A 13,386-nucleotide genomic window follows, 5' to 3' on the forward strand; every position below is an offset into this window, starting at 1 on the left:
TGCATTATTTATTGGGAAATGTAAGAAGAAAGAAACACGTAAATGTTTCCTATTATTAGGTTACATGAAAATCAATCATTTTCTAGAATGATTCTGTCTACAGTCCAAAAAGAGAGGCAAAGCAAATTTGAGTGCTGGTCCTTTGTGGCTTTTTACTAACCAGCCAGCTGGCCTGAGCGCATGGGCGTCAGTTTGGTTTGAAATGTGCAGGGGACAGAGACGCATTCGGAAGTACATTTGCAGAAGTGCTGGGTACAATGAGGATGCACTCTTTTTTCTCTCTTTAGTGCCGGCGTTACACCGAATTCTGCGACCCACCGAAAAAGTGGGACCCCAGGGGGCGCTGTTGCATATTTTCTGCAATATGCTTGAGTTTGAAGCGTAGACAGGCATGACAAAAACATACATAAAACATAAGATCTCCCCCCCAACCATTTACCTTTTTATTAAAGGGTGCTTAATAAATACATTTGATTGATTTGATTAGCATTTTACAGACCCATACATTGGATAGGGCGTTTAGTCCTTCACGGTTGCTTCTTTACCCATAAAAAGCTACAGTCAGTGTTAAATTACGCTGATTTACCTTTGAGCATTTCCTATTACAGGCTACTTTGTAAAATGCTGTTTAGAATTAATGTTAGTATCAAGAAAAGAAAGACCCACAGGAGATCTTATGTTTTTATGTTGTTGTTATAATGCACACGTACATGTTGCAGAAAATGTGCAACAGCGCCCCCTGGGGTCACACTTTTCGGTGGGTCGCAGAATTCGGTGTAACACCGATAATGAAAGGTTCTGAAAGACGGCATACCGATGTAGCTAATTACTAAGGAATAAAATGTATACAAAATTTGTCTGGTACGTTTTATGAAGAATACGTTTCCAAAAAGCATCGGACATATGACCCACTATTTTCTGCTCCATGCATCCAATGTTGAAGACGTGACATATGGCTAAGCTAACAACATAAACAAGAGGAGCTAGGAAAGGAATTTAACTGTATGTTTAAGTTCAGAAGGGCCAAACATGTGGCTACACACAGCACTACAAAAGTCGTCAAGATTGAAAAAGAAAAAAATATTTGTTGCACAGCTGAATGCTGTATCACATCATGAGCTGGCTGTTCTCAATTCACAACACGCATTCCATCAAAACTAGCCTACATCAGGCATTCTGACCAAAACTCATGCATTCCCCCCACAATTATTCCAGAATTCAAGCAAAGCAAGAATGACCAAAAGTCACTTTGTGTCAACAAGAGACTGACTCCACCGACTATCATTGCAAGTTAAAACAGCCGACCACTTGAATACAAAAAACACAAAGACCTCGCGACAGCACCAGCAAATCTTAATCAATAAATATCGCGTCTGACCTTTATTATTGTGGCAGTGGTCTGCACATGCATCCAGTGGTGTAGCCTACCACATTCATTTAGTTCAACAGGTTAGCGTTCTGATACTGTCCATGGTACTAGCAACCTGCTCTGGTGCTTTTTACCTATGTATTCAGGCTAAAATGACTTGATTTTCTGATGCCTCATCATCCCAGCCAAAGAGTATTGGTATTATTAGTAATGGCTACTTGCCAAATCGAAAAAACAACTTCACAAAGTGTGTCTTTTTCCAATGTATTTGTTATCATTCGTAGCGTTGATCAGCAGAGAAATAGTTCGCCAAAGTCTTTGACGTCGCTTAGCAACCGAATACACTGGGGTTGAAAAGTTACCAGACTGCAGATGACGTGAATCAGAGGCAAAAAAAAAAACACTTTCCTTGACAGTGGTCAATATGGTGGACGTGAGCATTCCACTGCATTGAGAAGAGCCGTGTAATAAACAAAAATAATTGACAGCTGAACGTTAGGAAGGCCCATGCAAGTGAATGGAGCAGTAGACTCTACAGCATTAACAAGAGCCGTGTAATAAGTAAGGGATAATGTATAGAATGCCGCTCATTATCGGGAAAATAAGCCCAGACAGGGCGAACAGGACACCGACGCGCAGCGAAGGCGTCTTGCTTCCCACTGAAGGGGCTTAATTTCGATAATGACCGGCGACGTTCTCTACATTATCCCGCTTATTACACGGCTACGTGCCAAAACGAAAAAATTACTTCACATGGTGTCTTTTTACAATTTATTTGTTACCAGCATTCGTAGTGTTGATCAGCAGAGAAAATAGTCTGCCAAAGACGTTGCTAACCCTACATGCCCACTAGGGTTGGGCAATCGTCTACAAACTTCCATCGTCCGATAGCGCCCCCTAGCGATCGCCGATAGTCGATGCTATCGGGGGGGGGCAACTTTATAATAATGATTATTTATAATAATTTATCACTTTGAAAAAAATCTCGGTTTTATTTTTCAATTTTTTTCTTAAAAACGATAACGATGGTCTTCCTCTTGGACCAGCGAGAGCCTCCGCTGATTTAAGTTTCGATACGTCGGTGCCGGAGGCGCTGTCATGATGACACACGCTGATGACAACACAGCTCGTAGCTGTGTTCGAAATCGTTCCCTATCACGGATATAGTGCACTATATAGGGGGCTCGCCATTTGGTAGTGTTGTTCGAATTCTCACTGGTTAATTTCATGCACTATATAGTGCACTTAAAATACCCAAAATTTGAGTGTACATATGATGTTCCCTACGCGTTACTCCCGTATACAACAATGCAATGCGGTCGTGTTTTTTCGGAGGAGAAGAAGCTGAATAACCGCGAAAACGAATACATTTAATGATGGAGTCTCCGGCTTTCGTTTAGAAATGTCAACAATTTATTTGGGATTTAACATAGAAATGTAACATTCAAAATTAATAAGAAAAACCTTGTTCAAGGAAATGTTACATTCAACATCAATACAACCTCCAGCTTTCCTCGAGAGTGCCCCGTTTGTTTACATGACGCACACATTTTTTTTTCAACTTTCTGACGGAGCCGAAGGCTCCAACGGAACGGACGGATCCACAATGCATTGCGCGTCCGTCCCCATTCAAAGTCAATGGGGATCAGTCAACGGACGGAGGTAGAGGGCACGGGGCGTTAGCATCCGAAGACGCTGGGGTTGAAAAGTTACCAGACTACTTGAGGAGTGATACCAAAGACATCATAGGCAAAAAGTCCTTTGTTTTCAATGACAGCGGTCAATTATATTTAGCAACGGTACCGGAAGTTGTGAAGAGACCATGCAAGTGAACGGCATTGAGAAGACCCGTGTAATAATTGAATAATGTCAATTAAAATATATTCTTTTATTTTATTATTTTATTAAGTGGTGGGTACAAAATGAATCATGACGAAATCTGGTGGGGACACGTCCCCGGCGTCGCCGGCGTAAGCGACGCCTGACTGCACCACCCAAAGGCACACAGACAAACGTGGAGGAGGATTTTTTGTCGGGGAGCGCCCCCTACTGGAATGGAGGTGAAAATACTGAAAGAGCCAGATACAGGCAGAACATTTTATTTTCTAAACCAAATACTACTCTGATACACTGTTGCCACTAAAACATGCTACAACATGAAGGGGAATGCCAGCGAGAATTGAAACGTCTATATATAAAGTCAAAGAAATTTAAAATCACCGCACACTGGTATACGCTGATAAGCTGATTGATTTTGTGAATGACGCGTATCGCTGTCGCTTCGTCAGGTTCACTCTTCAAATTCACATGACACCGACAGGTGATTTACAGGGTCACATGATCTCACCAATTAGTGCAAGACACCACCAAATCTACACTCAAAGCTCACATATAATACAGTCCAAAGCTCACACATCACAAATAGCAATGTACACATATAGTACATGCAAGGTTCACATAACAATAACAATGTTCAAATTAAAGCACATATACTTTTAAGCTTTCATAGGGATAGGCTACACTTAAATATCCTGCTCACATATCATGAATAACAATGTGCAAATGTAGATGCTCCAACATCAGAAGATTTAAACTTTTACAAAAATATACTTAAATCCTGTAATTTATTGAGGTCATTGGGTTCGACTCTGTTTAATTCATGTATCCAGTAGGCCTCTCTCCTTGAAAGTTGTTTAATCAAGTTACACCCTCGTGGGCTTGGTAGCACTCGCTCTACGGCAATGAATTTTAGAGAGGTGGCTGGTCCATGGTTATTTTCTTTATAATGTCTGGCAATGGCATAATCCATAATGCCATTTCTTATTGCCCCTTTATGTTCTGCAATTCTCAGTTTTAAATTCTATTTGGTTTGACCGATTAATCAATCCACACAGGCATTGTTGAGCAAGCCAATTAGTCTTTGGGGTTTACATGTATGTAGAGCTCACCATATCCCTAATATTCTTCTTTGCTATTTTAAAACACAAGCGAGGTTTCAGAGATGATAAATTATTTAGACTGGGGTCACATTCTAAAAGTTTCCAGAGTATTCAGACACAAAATCACTCTACTATCCGAGTCTTTAGGTGTTAGGTTTAGTAGTAATTTACTGTATCTTTTGTAAGCGTTTTCAACTGCTTGGTCAATAAGTGTTTCATCATAGCCTCTTTGTCTAAAACGTTGGGACATTTCATGTACTTTAATTTCATTACCTTTTTAATTTCTACATAGTTCTTCTTAGTCTGACAAACTGACCATAAGGAATGTTCTTAATTTTATGCTCTGGATGGAAAATAGATGGATGTAGAATTGTGTTGTTTTTCTGTAAATGGATGTTTCCAATTTCTTTTCGAAATTCACAGTTATCACTAAGTCCAAGAAATGTATTTTTTCCCCATTGTATTCCGTGGTGAAATTAAACAAGGGATATGTTCTTATTTAATAAATTCATCTTCAGACCCCACAAATACCAGAAAAAAATCATCAATAAACCTTTTAATAACAGAATGTCATCAGCAAATGGATTGTTTTTAAAAATGTGTATCTTCCCACTGTCCCATGAACAAATTAGCATTATATGGTGCAAAAGGGGATCCCATGCTTGTTCCTTGAGTTTGTAAATAATATTTATTTTCAAACATGAAGTAGTTTGATTTTAAAGTAAACTCTGTTAATGACATTAGCAATTCCACAGCTTTGTTGAATACATTTTGGATTGTTCTACTCAGGCATTCTACTTTCTGTTATTTCTGAACAGGAGAACAGACACGGTATGGACACGGTATGGACACGGTTTCAACTGTAAATATTTTCTTGCCGTTATATTTTGTGTCAAATCATTTTGATTAAACATTTATTAAAAACAATTATGAGTGCATCATTTATTGGGAAATGTATGAAGAAAGAATCACGTTAATGTTTCCTTTATATTGAGATTTTTTTTGAAAAAGACTCAAGGGATCTATCGTTTTTTAGAATGATTCTGTCTACAGCACAAAGAGAGAGGCAGAGCAAATTTGAGTACTGGTCTCTTGTGGCTTTTTACTACCCAGCAAGCTGGCTACAGCAACAGCACCACCCCTAGACACAAAGACAAACGTGGAGGAGGATATGTTATTGCGGAGCACCCCCCACTGGAATGGAGGTGAAAATACTGAAAGAGCCAGATACGGGCAGAAAAAATATTTTCGAAACCAAATACTACTCTGATACACTGTGGCCACTACAACATGCAATGCTGACATCTTTGGTTATATATTTGCCAATTTTCTAATTTCACTTATCTTATTAAAAACCATGTGATCATCAAGATCAGACTTTACAGAGATGACATAAGAAACAGAACAGTCAATAGGTTGGTTACATGTTTGTGGTCGTGGGGCAGAAATACGCACTGGCAATGACTGCATCAGAATGAGTAAACCACATTAACCAGAGGGAAGTGGTACCTCCATTTCTGTCAAATGCAACCTCCCCTGTTCACAGTGTCATAGTCCGAGAACAGAACGGAAGAGTGCTCAAAGGAGAGCTGCTGAGGTGAACGACCACCGGTCGGGTAAGTACGTCTCCGATCTTCCTTTGTTTAAAGTATAACGTTTTGGTGTGTATCTCCCCGAGTGTGCTCATGTATTGTCCTTAAAGTCAATAGTGGCACCTTACCAATACAGTATACTTCTGTATTCTCTGATGCTTGTACGCGGTGCTTAGTATACTTTGGTGATGAATTGCAGTTTTTCCCAAAGAGCTACTCTTCGGGGAGCGCTGCGCGACTCAGGGCCGCCCAGTTCTAGACTGGGTACCCCCAGTTCTAGACTGGGTACCCCCAGCCCGTTCTGCCGGCCATTTGAATTCGCCCTGCAGAAGGGTCAGGAGAAGAGCAATACATTTCTTTCTGCTTCCGATACGTTTTTGCGGGAGCCAATCGCCAAGCTGGCTTCCCCCCCTGGCGCGCTATTGGCTGGTTAAACACAGGGACTGGGAAGCGACGGCAAGCAGCCAATTGCGGACAGAGTCAGTTGAACTAGACCTGTTGATCACACCTCTTGTGCTGAAAAAAATGACAGCAGCTTCCCAAGACAAACGTGCAATCTACGATGGATCCTGGTCTGGCAATAGCCAGGCTTGCCCAGTTGCAAAAATGTACTACCGCATTCAGTGAAGCGAAATACGGAGGGGTCCGGGGGGGCTCGACCCCAACGATTTACCCATGAGACCCCCTGAAAGCCTCAAAAGCGAAATTTGAGGGGGGTCTCAAACTTTGTCAAAAAAATGACACATTTTGAAATGTTGAATTGTTTACAAGCTCACAATGTCCAGTATTCCGAACTCAAAACATTTATTCCCAAATATGTTATTTTTTGCCAAGCTGAGCCCTGTGAGCGTATGCAAATTAGCCATGTTCGCCAAACAGAAGAAAGACTTCATTTTGACAAGTCCTACTAAAAACGGCTAGCAAGCGAAAGCTAATCCAGAGTGTATCACTCACACACTTTGGGTCTATTCTAAAATAAGGTAAGAGGCTATCTTTTTAATCTTTGGAGTGACTGAATAGTGATGATAGAACTGATTGTTTTGAATAAGATGAGTGTGTGGGACTGTGCATGTCCTTTCCGGCTTCGGCATACTGCATGGTTATGAAGGCCTTGTGGTTGGTTGTGGTAGAGTGATTGTTTACGTGCGTTCGAGAGCGAGAGAGAGACAGAGCGCACCTGCCTTGGTGATGTTTTGCTTGTTGGGTTAAATGTTGTCAGCATCCGCTGTGGTTGGACAAATGTGGTTCGTCTATGTGTTCAATGATGGATCTGTCTGATCGTATTTGGTGTAGATGGATTGGTTAAATAATGTCACACAATCGGTCATACTGCAGAATTTAATTTGCAAGTGCACTGATTGCGTGCCAGTCTCCGATAGGCTACACTTGAGGTGCGTCCAAAGTCGCAAACATAGGCGGACGTTTTGAAACCTGTTAAGCGTGCCGATGTCTTCCAGCATTCGCGAACATAGGCAAACTATCAGAAGAGGTAGTTCTCCGCAAGCAGAAATGGATCACGGACTGCAAGATAGGTGCTCCCAGATGGAGATTAACCCTATAGCAAGAACTGTGAAACATTTAAACAATTCCCATGTCTATATTGAAAACAATAATTCCTTTCCTACACATAAATCAATAGAAAAATCGTTTCATATAGCCTATTTACACCCTAACTGATGTCTTGTGCATCCTAAAATGTGATCTGAACATGTCATCGCAGTAAGTGGGCACAACTTCGGTGACGTAGCCCTCTATTCTTGAATTGTCCTTAATTCCTTGTCTGCAGTAAACTTTCTACGAGATCAACAACGTCTAGACCTTCTTCTGTAAACTCGTCAATTATCATGGAGTTTGTTTACAATTTCAATTTGTGTGTGTTGTCATTGCTTGCATTGCATCCATGAAATCTTGTTACGTTATTGGCCTACTGCATATTGAGAAAATTCAGATCGGTATTGCGCAACAATCGGGGGATGGGGACCCCCGATTTCACACACTGAAATAACCCAGTGCTTCCATTCTCACACATAGTGATGGAGTACTCATGCCCCCCTGATCAGATAACCCCCATCAGCCCGCCCCTTCATCTCTCAACCAATCAGGAACCTTTTGGTGTTTAAACAGGACCAAAACACAGTGTACATATACACCTCTCAGGCATGCTCACATCTGCCGTTTTGTCGCTTTTTGCCGCCCCCCTCCATCCCATTCCCCTTCACGCTCCATCCGTCCCCCAAAGAAGTAGATTGTGTCCTCCATGGCAGGATCTCTAGCCAACCCCACCACCACCACCACCACCACCTGCGACTGCGACTAGACACCTTCCAGGGAAATGTATCTCCCGGCAGACTTTAATAGTCCATCTGCCACAAGAATAACATGATAGTGACAAATTGCCAAATGTGTTGCGGTTAATTTTTAGCACTAGTCTCTGACTGAATGGTTGTTAGTTTTGCTCAATTGCTTGTCCCATTTTATTTACTTTTTTCGCCCATTCCTCCATCAACCAGAGTTGAAGAACCCAACATGGACGACCTCATGACGTCAAACATCCTCACCACAACAGCCATGATGGCCTATCCTTCCCTAAACTCCAGTGGCCAAGACAGCCAGGTGTCTGTGGGTCCGTCCCCCGAGCCCGGTCCCTGCTCCTTGGACACCAGCTCCCTGCGGATCCCCCTGACCCTCTTCTACACCCTCTTTGTCGTGCTCGGCCTGGCCGGGAACCTGCTGGCCCTGTGGGTGTTCCTGCGCGACCGCCCCGAGAAGGCCTCCGTGGACGTGCTCCTGGTCAACGTGGCGCTGTCAGACCTGCTGCTGGTGCCCTGCCTGGCCTTCAGGGTGTGGTACCACGGGGTGCGCGGGGAGCGCTGGGAGCTGGGCGCCACCATGTGTCACATGGTCGGCCATTTCTTCTACATGAACATGTACATCAGCATCGTGCTGCTGGGGCTGATCAGCGTCGACCGCTACGTGAAGACCAGCCGAGGCGGGGTGCCGCTGCAGCGGCCCCGCGGTCTGGCAAAAAGGTGCGGCTGGAGAACTGCCGCCTGCACCATCATCTGGGCCCTGGCGTTTGCCTCGGTGATGGGCTCCCTGCTGTCGATCCTGCTCACCGAGGAGACTCCCAAGGAGCTCAACAGGTCAGTGTTAATCTCTGTGATGTAGCGTTCTTCTTGGGTGACCGGTCACCCCTCTAAGCATGAGATCCTCGCTCGTTTGTGCGTCACTGTGGTCGTTGCTCTGTAGTACTTCCAGATGCTTCCAGTATAAGGAGCTCCAGGACGCCAAGTGGAGGGGCTACCTCAACCTCATGCTGGTGGTCGTCGTCTGGATCAGCTACGGCTGCATGGTGGTGTGCTACGTCAAGATCGCCTTCAAGCTGCTGAGGACGTCCAAGGAGAAGCCCGACCTGCCCAACGCGGCCCGCTATGCCCGGACGGCCAAAAAGTCCTTCTTCATCCTCGTCCTCTTTACCGTGTGCTTCGTGCCCTACCACATAGTGCGCGTCTTCTACATCATCACCCAGATGACCGACACGTCCTGCTACTGGAAGGGAGTGGTCGACCAGGCCAACGAGGTGGCCCTGCTCTTCTCTGCGCTCAACAGCTGCCTGGATCCAGTCATGTACTTCCTGCTGTCGTCGTCCATGAGGAAGCAGGTGATGCGGTTGCTGGGCAACGTCAGGCAGGACCGCCCCGAGACAGCCGTCGACCGGGCTGTTGGGCGTCATTCGGGAAGAATACGGATGACATTATCTAATAATTTGGTGAAGGGGAATGCCAGCGAGAATTGAAACGTCTGTATATGTATTCCACAACTTTGTTGAACACAATTCGGTTTGTTCTACAAAGCCAGTGGTTTTCAAATTGGGTGAATGTGAGCCTCCCCTTAGAGTAGGTAAGGACAGCCGAGCAATTCTTTGCAACAGCAAATCATTTCCAACTTCATGCAGGCCTAATTGAGGCTACTTTTAAAATCACTGAACATCAGTAAGCCTATCCACAAATCAACAAAACATGCTTAACATCAGTGTGCGAAATACCCGTGGATATTCGGGGGGGTCCCCATCCCCCGATTGTTGCGCAATACGATCAAATTTTTCCCAATATGCAGTTGGCCAATAACATTACAATAATTCATGGATGCAAGCAATCAGTCTATAGCCTTCATGACAACACACACACAACAATTTTTGATAATCCGATATGCTAAAGTAGCCTATTCGTAAAGCAACACTCTAGCCAATGCAGCCTCCTATGTCAGTACTGACATAGGAGGCTGCATTGGCTAGAGTTGCTTGGATGCACATTGTTTTATAACAAGGAGGGGCAAAGTTGTGCATTACAATGCAAAAACGACAATAATTGGCACCAATATGGCGCACTTAGAAGAGCAATCAACAACTGAATAAATGCCAGGTATAGCCTATCGGAGACTGGCACACAATCAGTGCACTTACAATCATTGTACACAAAGCGCGCGCGCTCTCTCTCTCTCTCTCTCTCTCTCTCTCTCTCTCTCTCTCTCTCTCTCTCTCTCTCTCTCTCTCTCTCTCTCTCTCTCTCTCTCTCTCTCTCTCTCTCTCTCTCTCTCTCTCTCTCTCTCTCTCTCTCTCTCTCTCTCTCTCTCTCTCTCTCTCTCTCTCTCTCTCTCTCTCTCTCTCTCTCTCTCTCTCTCTCTCTGACAACAACCAACCACAAGGCCTTCATAACCATGCAGTATTTCGAAGCCGGAAAGGACATGCACGTGCACACTCATTTTGTGCACAACAATCAGTTCTAACATCACAAAAATTCAATTTAATCTTCCATATCAGTGGGAACAATGAGTCCTCGCTTTTCATGCCCAGGGGTGTTCGATGCTAAACTGACTCCACCAGATGGATTGATTAGCATTTGCTCAGCAAATCCATCTGGGAACCTTCAATTGGAAAACTTTTGGGAAGGGGCGAAAATACTGGTTAGCTGAATGGATAAACCATCTGTCTATCACCACCTATGTTGGTGATAGACGGGCCAAATCAAACAATAAGATCAACGGAAGCCGCCATGTTGTTTAGACTGAACAGTCGCTTCTCGTTGCGTCACACCTAAACCCGCCTCAAAACCAACGCTGATGGGCCGGTCATTTAGCGATCGGCTCCAAATTTTCTCCATCGCAGGTTACCAGACTGATCTGCGAGTAAATACAATGGAGCTCGCGAGATCAGGATGGTCTCACGAGGCTAGTTCGATGCGGGGTTGCACTCCAGGGAGAAATAAACGCAAGTCGTCCTTCACCTGCAGCCTCGTTCTGTATTTGTTTTTAATCAGGGTCAGTGCGGAAGACCCACACTCACACAAGTAGATGGAGGTGAAGGCGAATAGGACTTACATAGCCTTAGTGGAGATCTGGGGAACTCGCTCTCCACAGACAACCAGAAACGCATTCAGGATCATATTTCCTACGTTTTTTGCTGGGTCCTGTCTCCTCCCTTAATGCTGACTTCTGTTGACTTCGGACAAGGAAACGATGCATTTTAAAACTAATACACGCACACACAATTACCGATATCAATAGAGCTGCATACAGATGTATATTTTTTCTTTGCTTGTCACGCCTCCCCTGTGGCTCTTTGGCGCCCCCCAGGGGAGGTGCGCCTCACCTATTGAAAACCGCTGTACAAAGGCATTCTACTTTGTTATTTCTGAAGAGGAGAACGTTGCTATGGAAACAGTTTCATCTGTTAAATATCTTCTTGCCGTTAAATTCTGTGTCACATCATTTTTATTAAACATTTATTAAAAACTTTTATGAATGTATTAATTATTGGGAATGTATTAATGCATTATTTATTGGGAAATATATGAAAAAAGAAACACGTTAACGTTTCCTATATATTGAGATTTTATTTGAAAATGACCCAAGGGATCAATCGTTTTTTAGAATGAGTCTAATTTGAGTCCTGGTCTCTTGGTCTCTTCTGAAAGAGCCAGATACAGGCAGAAAAAATTTCTAAACCAAACACTACCCTGATACACTGTGGCCACTACAACATGCAATACTGCCGTCTTTGGTAATATATTTGCCAATAGCTAATTCTACTTATCTTATTAAAAACCATGTGATCATCAAGATCAGAGTTTGCAGAAATGACATAAAAACAGTCAACATAAATCTTCACGTAGCGTCGACCGCTACGTGAAGACCAGCCGAGGCGGGGTACCGCTAAGAGGTGCGACTGGAGAACTGCCCTCATCCGGGCCCTGGCGCTGGCCTGGACCCTGCTGTTGACCCTGCTCGGCAAGGAGACTCCCAAGGAGTTCAACAAGTCAGTGTTAAACTGTGAAGTAACGTCCTTCTTGGGGGACCGGTCACCCCTCTAAGCATGAGATCCTCGCTCGTTTGTGCGTCACTGTGGTCGTTGCTCTGTAGTACTTCCAGATGCTTCCAGTATAAGGCACTCCAAGTGGGAGGGGCTACCTCAACCTCATGCTGGTGGTCGTCGTCTGGATCAGCTACGGCTCCATGGTGGTGTGCTACGTCAAGATCGCCTTCAAGCTGCTGAGGACGTCCAGGGAGAAGCCCGACCTGCCCAACGCGGCCCGCTACACCCAGACGGCCAACAAGTCCTTCTTCATCCTCGTCCTCTTCACCGTGTGCTTCGTGCCCTACCACATAGTGCGCGTCTTCTACATCGTCACCCAGATGACCGACACGTCCTGCTACTGGAGGGGCGTGGTCTACCAGGCTAACGAGGTGGCCCTGCTCTTCTCTGCGCTCAACAGCTGCCTGGATCCAGTCATGTACTTCCTGCTGTCGTCGTCCATGAGGAAGCAGGTGATGCGGTTGCTGGGCAACGTCAGGCAGGACCGTCCCGAGACAGCCGTCGACCGGGCTGGTGGGCGTCTTCGGGAATAATACGGATGACATTACGAGCCAGCCATTTGATGGTGAAGGGGAATTCCAGCGAGAATTGAAACGTCTGTATTCCACAGCTTTGTTGAACACAATTCGGATTGTTCTCCTAAGACATTCTATTTTCTATCATTTCTGAACAGGAGAACGTTGCTATGGACACGGTTTCAACTGTTAAATATTTTCTTAGTTATATTTTGTCAAATCATTACTATTAAACATTTATTAAAAATTATTGTGAATGTATTATTTATTGGGAATATATTTATGTATTATTTATTCGGAAATGTATGAAGAAAAACACTTGAATGTTTCCTATATATTCAGTTTTTATTTGAAAATGACCCAAGGGATCAATCGTTTTTTAGAATGATTCTATCTACAGCACAAAGAGAGAGGCAGAGCAAATTTGAGTGCTGGTCTCTTGTGGCTTTTTACTACCCAGCCATCTGGCTACAGCAACAGCACCAACCCTAGGCACACAGACAAACGTGGAGGAGGGTTTGTTATTGGGGAGCGCCCCCCACTGGAATGGAGCTGAAAATACTGAAAGAGCCAGATACAGGCAGAAAATTGTATTTTCTAA

The 13,386-nt window shown here is 44.1% G+C and overlaps 2 protein-coding genes across 2 annotated transcripts in view; one reads left to right on the forward strand and one right to left on the reverse strand.

Annotated features, from left to right (window-relative positions):
- Positions 1-13,386, reverse strand: part of caska (calcium/calmodulin-dependent serine protein kinase a) — a 115,341-nt gene that overhangs the window by 46,347 nt on the left and 55,608 nt on the right.
- LOC132448781 (probable G-protein coupled receptor 34) lies at positions 8,229-9,199 on the forward strand. The gene has a single exon (XM_060040305.1). The coding sequence runs from the start codon at positions 8,340-8,342 to the stop codon at positions 9,066-9,068; it is 729 nt and encodes a 242-aa protein (XP_059896288.1). The 5' UTR covers positions 8,229-8,339; the 3' UTR covers positions 9,069-9,199.

The sequence above is a fragment of the Gadus macrocephalus genome, chromosome 20 (genome assembly GCF_031168955.1).
Source record: "Gadus macrocephalus chromosome 20, ASM3116895v1".
Lineage (NCBI taxonomy): Eukaryota > Metazoa > Chordata > Actinopteri > Gadiformes > Gadidae > Gadus > Gadus macrocephalus.

What these genes read in the sequence shown, in the direction of transcription:
- LOC132448781 (XM_060040305.1), top strand. Translation starts at nt 8,340, where the DNA reads ATGGTTGTTAGTTTTGCTCAATTGCTTGTCCCATTTTATTTACTTTTT.